Source organism: Limanda limanda, chromosome 21 (genome assembly GCF_963576545.1).
Source record: "Limanda limanda chromosome 21, fLimLim1.1, whole genome shotgun sequence".
In the NCBI taxonomy this organism is placed as follows: Eukaryota; Metazoa; Chordata; class Actinopteri; order Pleuronectiformes; family Pleuronectidae; genus Limanda; species Limanda limanda.
Window position 1 is genome coordinate 17,576,894 of NC_083656.1, and position 15,733 is coordinate 17,592,626.

Genomic DNA, 15,733 nt, shown 5'->3' on the forward strand with positions numbered 1-15,733 from the left:
ACTGGTGCCACTGATTTGTATTGAGGCTGACAGATTGGCTGGATTTGGGGTGGGGGGGGGCAATGCGCTCTGAGCGCGCAGCATGAAGGTGGAGGAGAGGAGCAGAGCGCACTGACCGAGGCTCTCCAAGAGTTTGTGCGTGGCGGTGGTCGGAGTATGTCGGGATGTGAGCTGAACTTGTGGTAGAATGGCACCTCATCTCCCAGGGGTCTCTGAGGGATGGCAGCTTTTCACCACCACCATCACCACCATCCGAGCGCGGACCTGCGCCGGCTCTTCCACCGCCTCACCATCGCTTCGTCTGTGAGCATCCTCTGCTTCTCCCTGGTCTACCTGCTCACCGGATGCTGCGAGTCGGATCTGACAGAGAACTCCGAGATCCAGACCCCTGCGCGGGAATTGGTCGCGTCCGGGTCGGGATGGCCGTACGAGAGGAACGGAACCGGCTTTGCGCACGACGGTGCCACCGCTGTTGGCGAAGGCGCGTTCAGTGGACACCCCGGGCTGGAGACGAACAGCTCGGGCAAAGAATGGACATCCTCTCGGAGGTTACCCCAGGCGATGATCATAGGGGTTAAAAAAGGAGGCACCAGGGCTCTGCTGGAGTTTCTGCGGCTCCACCCGGACATCCGAGCCCTGGGGTCGGAGCCGCACTTCTTCGACCGGCATTACGCACGGGGACTGGACTGGTACAGGTACGCACACTTTACGCAGAAAATCCCTCTCAGCAAAGTTACTGAAACTGCCTGTTTTAAATAAGCTTTTAAGCTTAAATTAAGAGGAAAAACCTCCCTTGTTCCTACCGAGGTTTGTCTCATGGAAGCAAACCAAATGTGCTCACCTAATTTGCAGGTTTTGTTTTTGTACTTTTATTTTGAAAATAAGTTACATTCTGACAAAGGTGATTGACACTCCTTAACATTTAAATAATGGACTAGGTTTCTGTGTGATGGTGATATAGGATTTATTCATATCTGCAATACAAGTCCCAATTAGGAGCCTCCAACTTCCACCAAGAGAAGTGCATTTCTTTGTGCTGTTTGCATACCCCAACATAGTCACAGCAATTCCACTGAGGTTTAGGTGACAGTCAAAGAGAGTGTGCCATCTGGCTATGCCAATCTGTGCATGTGTGCCTGCAGTGCTTGTTGTGTGTGTGTGTGCGTGTGCATGTGTGTGTGTACAATATGGGAGACAGATAGAGAGAGAGAGGCCGTTGCAGGATGAGTTCTCACGGAGCAGCAGAGTAATCATCTCTGGAGCTGGAGCCAGATGTTAATGTTGTAATGTGGCTCTGTTCTCAGCTTGTTCCATGAAAACTTGGAAGTACTCAGAACACACACACACACAGACACACACACAGACACACACACACACACACACACACACACACACACACACACACACACACACACAGACACACACACACACACACACACACACACACACTTTTCGAGCAAACACAGACACACACACACACACACACACACACACACACACACAGACAATGAGAATCCTTTTAGGAAATAAAGGAAAAGTTTCCAGATTCATGGGCTTCATTCAGCTTTTTTATACAGTGAGTGGATCCACGTATTGATACACACATTATTTCAAATATGACAGATTAGATATACATTTTTTAATTTGGAATGTGTTGTGTGTAAACCATCTTACAGTATTACTGTACTCCAATCGTGATATTGGCTCAGCTCTGGGGACCATGCAGGCATGTTGGCACCAAGTAAACCCTTGATGGAGACGTGAAAAGATGAATTTCTGCTTGATGTTGTAATATGTTAATGTGTCCATAGACAGAGACAAGAAGAACCCAGCATCACATAAAAACGGTGGAATGTAAACAGAGCCAGAGACTATTTGTAGATCTGGAAGTACTGGAAAAGCCTGTGTAGCCCGTGCTGTCTGCCAGCATGTGCAGCATGTCTGTAGTCTGTGTGGCACCAGGTGATGTGACTGTGACACCAGATTGTCACGTCTCCCCCCCCGGGCCAGATGGGGCTCGCTGCACGTTGAGCCACTTGACATCGCTGTCAGCTCTGTCAATTGACCTCTGACTCCAGGTCACTTTACACTGGGAGTTAATGATGTGTTCACGCTACTTCATAACAAACAGAGCACACCCAGAGTACACACACTGACAAAGCAAATGTGTCTTTGTTCTGATTGCTCAACAGCAAAACCCCCAAAGAAGCAAAATGCCTTTAAAACAAAAAAAGCATAAACCTTTTTTTATCTATTGTAAGTGTATTTTCTTGTATCTCGGAGGACTAATGGACGAACCTAGATTTTCTTTTTTTGATCATTAATTTGATCAGTTCTGAATACATTCACCAAAGTAATGGCTGAGATCTGGGAACACGGTTACATTGCTCCAACAATGTACAAAAGCAACATTATCAATCAGTCCATTTAGCCAGTTTATTAAACCACTTTATATGCAGGGAAAATAAACAAAAGAAACTTGCCAACCCAAAATAGTGATTAATAGCTCTCATTGTACAGAAAAACTGTGTCCTTACACTTGGACAGTTAAAGGTCAAAGTTGAAACCAATATTGTTTTTTAAAACTGTAACGGAGACTCTTGACATACAAGCTGTTAGAATGTTTGAAATGAGAGAAAATTCTTTAATTCAAAAATTGAAAATAGAAGTAAAAGAAGGAAAGGGATCTTTAATTGTGCTTTAAAATTAAAGAAATTTGCACTTCACTCTACAAATTCAGAAACCGTATAAACTGATGTTTAGTTTGAGCCAGATCTAGATTTAGTTAATTTTGCTTAGTTGCCATGACATTTGGGCATTTTTGCAGTCCACCTTATTTAAACATGGGGCTCTGCTTCTAAACAAAGGGGAAACAACACACACATGTTGATACACATAATGTTTTTACCCTGTGAGCATTAACAAAAAGTAGCCTATCAATCACTTGAATATTATAGTGGTGTGAAAAGATGCAGCCTTCAAATAGAACTAATGAGATTGCGGTTTCTATGGGGGAAGCAACATAGACGCTTACATTACTTACATTACTATCTATGTCTTGAGGCCACGGAGGCCAGTATACATGTAAGGTAATGCAAGAAATTCAAAGGCATAATGACAGAGGGAAAACATGATGCTGTGGGGAAGACAATATTTCCCCAGACATATTACGAAACGCTGACTAATCTCCAACTAATCACAAAATTGCTATACATGTACTTTCTACCAAACAAATATTGCACTTCTGAAAACATTAGCAATTTCACAACTCTGAACGTTCCGCAGTCACTCTTCTCATTAGTACGGTTAAGTTTGGCCTCATTTGAAGGCAACAGACCATCACTTGTGTTGTCTCTTCCACAAACAGCCTTGTGCCTCTTTTTTCAAGTGTTGACATTGCTTTATTTCATCAACTGGCCTGGCATGTACAATGTGTGATATGAAATATGAACACAATCAAGACAGTGAGACCTCGGTTGTAATAAAAAGTGGAATCATTCTTAAAGCCTATAGTGTGCTTCCATATCACTGAGCAAATGGAGGGTCAGCTGTGGTGCTTTCGGAGTCGACGTTCCATTTCTGTATAACTGCTTCGCTCTCTTAAACCCTATCACGGACAATCAGAGAGAATGAGATATAATGTATCTTCCTCAGGATCACTCCTTGCCTCTCTGAGAGTGAAATAACATTTAGCTTCACCGGGGCAATTGAGATCAGAGCCCCTGACAAAGATGCACTAATGGCGTTGGGAGCGGAGATTGGATCTGGAAGAGCGCTGCGATGGGCCCCGAGATGGACTGGAAGTTTCCTCCTTACTGTGTTGTCTGGGATCGATAGCTCTATCTCCTCGCTCTGACCTTGGGTTGACTCCAGCATTAGGGCGGTTAGTGTTGGTCAGCTCGGCTTCGGTTACAATTACCGAGAAGCTTTATCCTACATTGGCATATTCGCCCCCCCACGTAAGCTTATAGGGTTCATGTTGCACACAGTTTTTTTTTCCTGTCTCTCTCTCTCTCTCTCTCTCTCTCTCTCTCTCTCTCTCTCTCTCTCTCTCTCTCTCTCTCTCTCTCTCTCTCTCTCTCTGTAGCTCTAAAGGAATCCATTAAAATGACTCAGCTGGGAACTCACATCTCACTCGTGATGGTTCCTTGCTGAACGATGGGATGACAGGTGGATGGTGAAAAATAAAGGGGGAGATAAAACAGAGGGGGGAAGAGATAAGACCCGGGTGAGGTAGAGGTTAAAGGGTGAAGTCAGTGTTACCGCAGCCTCACACATCTGCGCTGACCTTTGCTTCAACCCTGGGGATTGTCACCAGAGCTGGGCTTGTGTGTGTGTGTGTCTGTGTATGTGTGTGTGTATTTGACAGAATCTGAAGAAGTCAGCATTTATGTACACAGCCTGTAGACTGCTCTGAGCTCCAGACAGCTGGGCTGGTTGTATTTTGTTCTTGTGATACAGTGAGATTTATCCATATACAGTATTATTGACTCGGAGTTGCCAGCACAGCTTTGATGTGACAGGTTGTGTTGTCAGTATTTGCTGCTTGTGATCATTTCCAGGAAGGTAGATTTTTCAAAGACGTTATAGAACACAATTCTAATGCTGGGGGTCAGGATGAAAATTTAAACTAGCCCTCAATACAATTTATCATTTACATCAGCTGTAGGGAACTATAAGATTAGGCCAATGGTTAAATGGTAAAACTGTGTGTTGGCTGAAGAGTTTTTCTCTGGGAGAATTGTTTCCATATTACAATCTAAGTATTAATGCCACTTAAAGGGAAAAAGAAATGAGAGATATTGAGCATAAAGTTGTACTTTTATAAGAAGTAAGTGTGGCGTATGTGGAGAAGATGTGGAGCATCTTGTAAAGTTATATCTAGTAAAAGTTTTCACTAATAACAAAGCACTTAATCTTTTGCCACATCAGCACCACATTATCATAAGTCTATTCTGAAGAAATAACTACACAAATATAAGATATTATGTTATCATAATAATATTAGAATAAATGTGCCCATAATTTATAGATACATTTTATGACAAAATAATAATCAAAGGGATCAAAGCTTTACTACTGTTTATTCTATCTCTGAGGCCCTCACTCAGTTTGAATGAATTTTGGGACATCTCTCCGGATGTACAACAACAGTATAGGAGGGACGAAATGACTCCTGCAGTCGCACAGAGTCATTTGCAATTCATATTGAACTCGTTAAGGGAGGCTTTTAAATTCATACCCATACATCGGCGGCTTTGTTCTGCCGTGACACAGCACATGGTGCTACTTCAGTTTTTGTGTTTGTACAATGGAATATAATTGGCATGCAAATCACAGAAGAATGGCTGCCAAAACATTGGATGTTCAGCAGGATTTGGTGGGCGGGTTATAGGAAAAAACACGATTGTCGGATTTTCTGATGAATCAGATTGGTTAATCTACAGAGGGGGGTGGGGGTGGGGGAAGTAAGTAGTATCAAATATTTATATGTATAGTATTTTTTGCATGTTTTTGCACAGTTAAATATCGTGCAAAAGTGTGACGTAATTGAAGCCTTAAGAATAGGTTTGATCTGGCTGCCATGCTAGGTTTGGTTTGCTGTGTGTAACTGGGGTGCAGGTGTGGTCTGTCCTGTCCTGTACTGGGGGTGTCACCACAAGGCCCAGACGGGTGGGGCGATCTGGACCTCATTAAGGTCCTCCCCTGGGGCTTGGAAAGCAAAGGTGGGGGGTTTCTGGGGACCCTCTATGATGGATGTCTCCTGGAAGTGGACAGGGCATAGTGACAATGGACTGACTCCTTAATGCTCCCCATGTAGAGCAAATGGATGAGCGGGCCCCCAATAACACACTCAAGCATGCATGCGGATACAAATACACACTCAAATCCTATATTTTTGACTCATAAATAAACAGTGAGGTGTGTATAATGAACACGCCTAATACTGTGCTCTTTGATTGGCTGCTGTTTCCTACTTTGATCAAACATCTAAGACAAACAGACCAGATTTTCCGTCTTTGATCCAACACACCCTCAAATCCCCCACTCCTTTGCTGCATATTTGATGAACATTTCAATTGCTTCACATTTCTCAACAACACACACACACACACACACACACACACACACACACACACACACACACACACACACACACACTGATGGGGCTCCAGAGGGTGCTAGCTCCTCCAGTCTCCACCTGCCACTCTTGGTCCCAGCTGAGGCCCAGCGCTGCATTACCATTTTCAGTCTGTCCTCTGACAGTTATACAAACACCTTGCTTCATACATCCCATCATACCTCACCCATCTCAATATACACAATCCCTACTATTCCCGCTTGTACACCATCCACACCTGCCTTTGTGTCGTTGGCCTAAGCCCCCCCCCCGCAGGATCAATAGCCTGTGGCCTTGACTGGCCGGCACTAATTCACCAGGGAGGCCTGCTGAAATATTGGGAAATGAACGACAAAAGAGAGGTCCTCAAAGGCAAACAGAAGCTTATTGTAAGCTGCAGGATAATCCCTGTGTTCATCATCCTGAATGTTTGATCTCACTCTCAAAAGTAAATGAGCAGGGAAAGGATGTTGCTAAAACAGGGGTTTTTAAACTGCCAATTTATTCGGCTATCTTTTTTTTTTCACTCGCCGACTATACAGGCCAAGGAAAATATCTTGTGTAGTAACGAGGAGAAAATCCCTCACTGGCTTCCCAGCCATAGACATGGCCAAATACCCTATTTGCTATGGGAAACAACCCTCGACTGGTAGAGACGACAAGAACTTTACCACTTCTGCGACTTCCCTTCGGAAAAACAACACTGCTCTTGCACCATTGGTGGACTTTATATTTTTTTACTCTGCCACACTTTCATTTTTTTACCATGCTATTAGGATTTTCCCTTTATCCATGACTACAATCGTCTCCTGTCCTTAGTAGTTTCAGTTGCCTTAACTTGATCTAACCCTAACCATAGAGGAAGTTATTTAGGACTTATTTATGGAATATAGTTATATAGACAGGACCATTTATGAGAATTTCTAATTAACAACAGGCAGGATAATCTTGTTTACATTCAGTATGGGACCCCAAAACAAATGCGCCAAAGGGAGAGAAGAAGTAAAACCTGAGTTTGTAAATGAGAACCATCCAGTGTACAGTCACTAAAGGTGTACAGTCAGCACAGTGCAGTGTACAGTGTCACAGTCAAGACAAAATGGGCAGAAAAATTATTAGGTACTCCCTGATAACAGAAAGTCAAGATGCAGCATTTGCCTATCAGATTCCAGGTGAGTCTTTGGGTGAGGACTAAGTTTCCCATACTGTGCAAATCCACAGTTTGGGCAGAAATGAAAACTTCATTGGTCATTCATTCCATTTGACTCTATTTATCCATATATTGACAGTTAGGGATACAAAACAGATACAAATAATTAATTCCATCATCCCCTTGGGAATCATGCGCAGACTATACTCAACCTACACACAATACCATTGGTTATTATTACTTTTTTACATGTTTTTCAAAACAAAAGTATATCCATATGTTACGCTGATTGAAAATCCTTGATAAGATAGAGATTACTTTAAAAATTGAAATTCTATATTTAGCTGCCTCATACAACTTTGAGAGTGTATGTGATTCAACTGAAGCCCAAGCGAAGTCGACAATCGAAACAATAATCTAACCCTATTATTATCATATGCTATTTGTACTAAAAATAGTATTAACTATAATATTAATTTATAGTACATATTTTGACTCTGCCCTCAGAGGTTCAACTCAACCAATTATAATTATTTCTGACTCCGGCCAAACCCAGGATCACAATTTAGACTTTTTCTATCCCAGAAGTAGGATGAGAGCATATTTATTTATTAGAAAAACTAACAGCGATTTTGTCCGTCGATTAGTGCATCTGTGCATAGCTCATAGCTGAAGCATATTTATGGAAGACCTTTTCTTTTGATGGTGCTCTTAGGGGCCGTAATTAGCTCTTTGTGCGTAGGTAATGGCATGGGGCTCTTGGCTCTGGGGCTATTCACAGACAGATTGCTAATGGAGGCACGTTTGTATCCACTCCGATCATTCCTTCATCAGTCACCCACCCCTTTCATTTAAAACACTCTAGCAAATGCACACAAACACACACACACACACACACACACACACACACACACACACACACACACACACACACACACACACACACACACACACACACACACACACACACACACACACACACACACACACACACACACACACACACACACACACACACATCCACCATCTTTAGAGAGTCTGGTAACAATCCACCACACCCATCCGTTATTGTGTGTGTGTGCATATGTGTGTGTGTGAGCAATTAGCTTCTTTTGTCCTTTTACACATGTGTGTGTGTGTGTGTGTGTGTGTGTGTGTGTGTGTGTGTGTGTGTGTGTGTTCAAGGTGGCCCAGGAGACCAGAAGCATGATAGCAATTGCTCGCCTAATGAGTAAATAATGAGTGTATGTTTTTGTTTTGCAGTGTGATCAATGTGCACACGTGCCTCCTTGCCTGTGTGTGTGTGTAGCAGACTGCACGGCTCCTCATGCTCAGGGTATTGGAGTTAAAAGGGAAGTCTTCGGGCTAAGTGGTGGTGAGCGCTGCCTCATGCCGATCAGATCAAATGAAATCTATGTGTGTGTGTGTGTATGTGTGTGTGTGTGTGTGTGTGTGTGTGTGTGTGTGTTGGGGGGTGTATTGACAGGAGGTTGTGCTGCAGGCACGTCTGAAACGTGATATCAGAGGACAGTCAGAGCATCCTGTCCTCACTGTATCAGTTCTGTGTCCTCTCGGTTTGTCCCTCTTTTATTAACATCTCATGTGTAACTGCATTGGAACACTTTTTAACACTTTTTAATGACCCTGTAATCGAATACATTGCAATAATTTTAGACCAAATAAAAACTACTTCAGTTGTCACTCAGGAGTTTAGTGACGAAACCCATAGACAACTCTTCTCCATACGTAACCCGCTTTATATCTGTGAAGCGTTTTAGGGTATTTTAGCTCATTGTTATGGTTTTATAGCCCACAGTTTTACTATTATGGTTCAGTCTCAGGGCTCTCATCAACACCTCAAGACCTGCACAGCAACAAACGACAGAAAGTCGAAATTATTGACTGGCTGGTGATTACCAACAGAAGAGACAATATATATTTTTAGGGGTTGAGAACAAACCAGAGCTAAAAGAGACGGTAATGTTGAACATACAAACATCTTAATCAACGCTAATGTTTCTTCATGTCTAATGTAAACATAAGCATCAGTTTGCTCATGACAGGAACACTAATATGTCATTTATGTGTTTACAGTTTGTCAAACAAACACAATCAAAACCCACAGCAACAATTAGAAAAGGACTATTACCTAAAGTAATGCGGTTGTTGCTATACAATACTTTATATAGTTTTAATTAGTAAATTATAAGATCATTTTATCAACAGAATTTCTTTAAATTCTCGAAACAATGTTGAGGTCCAGAGGTTTTTGGAAATTAAACTGATGTATGTAAATCAGTTGAAACCCTGAAGGACAACATCAGTTGTTTTTACTACAAGTTACTTACATTTACTAACTAATTTCACAGTAGCAATTCTACAAACCATGCTGATGTGTCTGACACATATCGGTGTATTCTTCCAGTTAGTTCAGATAACCATTGATTTTCTACTGGGAAACTCCAGAAACTCATGAAATCCATCACAGAATAGATTAAATTCAAACATTAAAATACAAAGTGAATAATTTGTGGTCAAATTTGTAAACATGAGTAAAAGCCTTCAGGCCCCATTCAGACATGCGGGGACGCTGTGTATGAGGCTGCTGAGGTTGTGTGTGTTCAGTCTGTCAGTCAGGTGTGTGGCAGGTGTGTCGGCAGATGTCCCAGAATCCCCAGCTGGTCCTGCGGGGCCACCGGACTCATTTATCTTTAAATGAGTCCCATCTGCTGGGCTTCTGCTGTGGAGGTAGAGGTGAAGAGACACATTTGAGGGAAGACTCCTGTGTTTGTGTAGCACGGCTGTCAACTGCCTGTTTGTCTGGATCACTGGAGAGCCACTGTATCAACACTCACTGATCAGCCTGTGTGACGTGTGCCAGGGTGACTCATAGGGCTTGTGTGAGTGAGAGTGTGTGTTTCTGATCATTATACACACTGAAGCAGGCAAATTACTTGTGTATATCATGTAACTAAGTAAATTCATCTCCCTCTAAATTATTCTGTAATCAACTTTAAAAGCCAGTGTTAAAGCCAAGCTTAAATCTCAATATTCTGGAAAATTATTATTTGTTTTCTTGTCACGAGTTTGATGAGAAGATTTATACCACTCACATCTGTCTATTAGTGTAAATATGGACAAAGGCCATGACACAGTTAGCTTACATCATCACAAAGACTGGAGGCAGGAATAAACTAACAGATCACTCCACTATTGTCTTTGTATATACTGTACCATCTATAGCTGTGAACTGAACTCCAGATAGTCTCCTGACAATCTCTGGATGGACTGTATACAAGAACGCAAATGTCAGAAGCTTCGGATTTGCACCAAAGTTTCTCTAGTCAGCCCCGGAGTATTGTCAGAATGAATCAATGTGACAACACAGTGGGAGATCCTGAGTGTGTCGATGACGCAAAACCGAAAAGATTCCAAAATAGTCCAAATAGCTCCGGTTGGAAAAGCGGTGCCACACACGTAGAAGACGCAGGCTGAATTCATACATTACGTCCAGCCTCCTGTCTGCTGCACCATCCCTCACCTGAACACTCTGGAGATTTCTGAGTTGTTGTAAATGCGTCTGAGTGGAGAATCTCCTGCTGCGTTGTTCTTGTGTGAAGAATGGGAGAAAGTCTGGACCCAATCGTACGGACTAAACCAACTAGGCTTGTAGAGCTGAAGAGGTTTACTCGTAAATCATCTGTGAGACAGATTTCAGCCATGTAGACATTTTCTTTTCTTTAGTGTCTCATAATCTGCCTTACATCATTATAAATGGAATGCTGTGTATCATGTCAGGTTCATACAGTAACCCTGCTAAAGCTTAAATATTTGTCTGTATTTGTCAATTGGTATTTTACCAATAAAGAAATAATAATTGTTACTGTACATGGAAGTGAGCATATTTTTTCCTACACTTCCAGAAGTATGATGCCCAAAGCCCTGGAAGGCCAGATTGTCATGGAGAAGACGCCTCGCTACTTCGTTACCGTGGAAACGCCAGAGCGAGTCCACTCTATGTCGCAGGATGTGAAGCTGATAGTGGTTGTCCGTGACCCCGTGACCCGAGCCATATCTGACTACACCCAGATCATCTCCAAGACGCCCGACATCCCTTCATTTGAGAGCCTGGCCTTCAAGAACCGCAGCACAGGTACAGCATGACTCTGACGATTAGCTCAAGGTTTCTGATCTATTCAACGATAAAACAGGTAAAAATAGACAAAACTGCATCCTGGGTCCTCGTACATTACATCGGCTCGATCCTGGAGCTTTTCTACATAGCACTGTCAATATTTTGTCTTCACTGAGCACAAAGAAATAAAGGCAAATACAGAATAACCCATCACAAGGGAAGCAGGTGTAAATTTGAAAAAATAAGCTAGCACTATGAAACAAATAATCATTACTAACAAGCGTCTGGTAGAAGCATTGTATTTCCTATCAATAAGAAACATTTATCAAGCAGATTTCTATTTGACATGTAAGAGGAAAATATAGTTATACAATTATTCAAATGGATCTTATTAACAGCTTTTTTCTTTGTGGAGTTTGCATGTTCTCTGTGTTTCATGGGTTTCTCCCTCAAGTTGCAGGCCACAGATACTTGTTTACAGAACCTAAATTGCAGGAACTCTAACACTCAAACTCTAACATGATACTCAAAGTAAAAAATAAAAACAGCTTCGGGTTAAAGTTGGGGTTTAAACTAAAAGCCAATTAAAAGGTTGGAAAAAAAAGAGCAAAAGAAATTTACAAAAATTGAAACCATAAAAACTTCTATATCATCTTTTTAATGCTGCACTATTTGCCAATGGCAAAAGACTATTAGCTCCAATGTTAAAGTTAGATGGGATCTGAGACAATGATGGTTTTTAATAAAAGGCCTTGACATATGTCTTTTTTTGTCTCCAGGTCAGATCGACTCTCTGTGGAGCCCGCTGTGGATCGGCCTGTACGCCCAGCACCTGGAGCGTTGGCTGGCATGGTTCCCCAGGACCCAGATCCATCTGGTCAGCGGGGAGAGGCTTATCTCCGACCCCGCCGGAGAAGTAGGCAAAGTGCAGGACTTTCTGGGCCTCCAGAGGATCGTCACGGACAAGCACTTCTACTTCAACAAAACAAAAGGCTTCCCTTGCCTGAAGAAGCCGGAGGGCAGCAGCAAACCTCACTGCCTGGGGAAGACGAAAGGGAGGACGCACGCCTCCATCGACCCGGAGGTGCTGCAGAGACTGAGGGATTTCTACAAGCAACATAACCAGCGCTTCTATCAGATGGCGGGACAAGACTTTGGATGGCAGTGACCATTTGATTGTGTGGCACCAGTGGCTTTTGCACTGTTTTGTGTAGAAGTGTGAATCTTCCATCTGACTGACAAAGAGGCAAAGACTCAGAGAACAAAAGATCCAGAAAACACAGAAAGGTTACCGCCTCTGACCAGCATAGCTGCATCTGTGATGATGAGAAAAACCCGGTGTCAATGCACTTCACCTCTACCAAGCAATTGTTTTGTGCAGGTGTTTTAGCGTCATTTTAAATATCATAGATGTTCAGTAAAAGACGTGATTACACTAAGAGTTTGTGGTACGTAACAGGCATCTCCTCTCTCATCCTTCCACCCCAGATGGTCAGAAAAAGCATCTATGTGCAAGTTGGTCAGGACGTTGTGGTTGCTATGGGTAACAGATTATAAAGTTGGTTGGTGAAATATACAGTGTAGCTTTTAGCGTCTCTGGTCTGCAGTTTAATCCTGTAGTTGGTAGGCTGTAGTGGCACAACAAACCCAGAGCAGACAATGCTTCGTTCCACATTCCTGAATCCCCATAACTTTTCTTTTTCTACATGTTTGTTCTTCAGTCTCACTGGTTAAGAATTTAAGAGCAATCAATGCATACATATTGAGTATCGTCCTCCAAGCGTTGTTCCCGAAAAAGCGGGAATGAATCTTTTATGTGGTGAGCAGCAGAGGGGTGAGCGAGAGAATCTTTATATGAGCTCAGATTTGACTGAGTGGTTTTGTATTCCTGAATAATGAATGTGGATAAATGGATGTAGGGGAAATGGTGTGGATGACTTGCCTCCTTGCCGAGTGGCACATTCGTGTGCCGAGGCTCAGGTTAGGATTCTGACTGCAAAACCGCCCCACCGTACCTCGTGTGCGGTAAAGGGACCACTGGAGGACAACCAAAACAAGAGCAGGTCAAATCAGTGGGACAGGGACGACCTGTCAGTGGCCATTTCTCTGGATGTGATATGTGACGCTGTAGTGTGTTACTGTGAGGGCCAGTTTACAGGGTTGTCTGTTTTCAGTTTGCATGTATTTGCACTAGTTTGAAAGTATTCAAAAATAAAAGTATTTTTAAGCATAGACCTTTCTTTGTCACAGTTGCTTTCCCTCAATGTTTACTACAACATGCTGTGTTTTGTATGGTCTTATTCAACCTTAATAATATTAATAAGTTTCAATCTCTGGAGTGGTAGCTCAGTATATCAATTGCTTTGCAAGCAAATTCAAATCATTAATGGAGAGGCTCTAAAATGCCTTGTAAATAAGGTGCAAACAGTCCTGGGGTCCAATAATGTGAACAATAACATTAGCTTAATTACATTACTGAGATTGGCTATACTTTAAGGGTTTATGGGTAATTTTGAAAAATTCTGTGACAGACCAGTGTGATATTTCCAGTCCTGTGTGAGCGTAGCAGAGAGAGATAAGACACCACAGCCAGTGCCAGGAACAGTAAGAAAACAGGGCCCTCTTGTGGTCAAAGAATGGAACATTTGGGAGAATGTTAAGCAGAAAACATAGTAAAAACATGTTGGTTTATTATGATAGTATCTTCTTATTCAACTTTAAATCAAATATTCTCATATAAAGTTGTCAATATCAATATATTAGGTTGCAAATAATTATCCACAAAATGTAACTAAAGAACACTACACAAAAAGTGCCACTGGAAAGAAGTCGGACACACACAGAAAGACAACAATCCATGCTTCAGTGTTCACTACCACACAGGGTAATGAGACTGAGTTTACAATGAATCAGAGCTCATCTGAAAGGTGTCTACGATACATTTCATTGTTAAATGACCAAATAAATAAAACACACAAACATAAGTCACATTTTCAAATGCACTTAAAAGTAAATTGTATTTAACTACAATCTTATTCTCAGTCTCTCAGTCAATACAGTGCTGTGAATATATAAGAAAGTACCCACTGTTAAGTAAATATTAACACTGCAAGATTCAAAAGAGGCAGGCTCCTCTCACTGACAGGTTTTGGCAGTTTGCACAGACATCTACATGTTCCCACTAAAGCAGTTATTAGCTGGAGAAACAGCATTGTCTTGGTTAAAACGTCGTGAGCAGAGCATGCTGTCTGATCAGAGGCATGCTGCTGGAAGTAAAGGCACTCAGCATGGCCGATAGGCATCTTCTACCCACACGACCATCATCCTTTACACTCTGACAACATCTTTTACTTCTCTGTGGATGGAATGGCATTCCTCAGGTCCCCCTTCTGTGAAACACTTCATCCATAGCGAGACAAGAAAAACCAAAAAGCATTAAATTCTGTCACAGATCCGGACACAAAATCTAAGAAGGTGTGATCGTATTCTATTCGGTTCACATGTCGGAGGCAGCACGTCATCAATTCGATATAAAGTATGAGTACCATTAGAATCAGTATGAGCTCCTCATCATTGGGCTGTCTATCAATGTGTTTACAGCAAGTTACACACAGCTTTGACAAATTTATAAATTTTTCCTTAATGGACACAATCCAACAGGCAGTGAACCAAGAGGCTTGAGAGCCAGAGTGTGCTATAGTGGATCAGGCCATTTCCTCTCCACAGAGCTTCATCTTCATACTCTGTTAGTAGCGGGTCCAATCCTAAGCTTCGTTCTCCTTTTAACTCACAGGGTTTAAGCAGTGACCCTTCACAGCAGTATCACTTGTATAGAGGTATATTGTAAGTTAACACAACAGGAGGGCTCATATAACGTGGTTCGGCTAAGTGGGAACCCTTCAACACTAGTTCTCAAAGGTGCTACATGTTGCATTTTAGCATCAATACATCGTCACTACATCAATTCTGAGACATTATTGTCACAGTAAACAACTGAGACCATCACAGAGATTACTGTTAACAATCACATTCGGAGCTTGCACCAAACGAGGGAATTTGGTGAGAAATTTGCTTTTCTGCTTTGTAGCAGCGGGGATGGAGTTCACGGAGGAGTTAACTGTAACTGCAAATGATGGAGCAAGTTTAAGGCTCCTGGAAAACAGTTAATGCTCGGAAAGAAAGTTTGCTAGTAGCCAACCCTCTGGCAGGGTATAGAGAGTATACACTAGAAAAAAGCATGATTTGGCCAAAACATCTTTGAGGTAATCACAATATCACAACAGGACACTGACTTTGATCTGTGGCAGGTTATATATTTTAGCATCTG

General features: G+C 42.2%; 1 protein-coding gene across 1 annotated transcript; it reads left to right on the forward strand.

The window, feature by feature from the left end:
* The first annotated feature begins 219 nt into the window (after positions 1–219).
* hs3st3l (heparan sulfate (glucosamine) 3-O-sulfotransferase 3-like) lies at positions 220–12,574 on the forward strand. Its single transcript, XM_061095158.1, has 3 exons — positions 220–695; positions 11,195–11,424; positions 12,186–12,574. Exons 1-3 carry the CDS (start codon positions 220–222, stop codon positions 12,572–12,574), a joined length of 1,095 nt encoding a protein of 364 aa, XP_060951141.1.
* Positions 12,575–15,733: the final 3,159 nt, after the last annotated feature.

What these genes read in the sequence shown, in the direction of transcription:
- hs3st3l (XM_061095158.1), top strand. Translation starts at nt 220, where the DNA reads ATGGCAGCTTTTCACCACCACCATCACCACCATCCGAGCGCGGACCTG. An exon ending in CGGGGACTGGACTGGTACAG is followed by an intron (nt 696 to 11,194) that starts GTACGCACACTT and finishes CTACACTTCCAG; the next exon opens with AAGTATGATGCCCAAAGCCC. An exon ending in CTTCAAGAACCGCAGCACAG is followed by an intron (nt 11,425 to 12,185) that starts GTACAGCATGAC and finishes TTTTGTCTCCAG; the next exon opens with GTCAGATCGACTCTCTGTGG.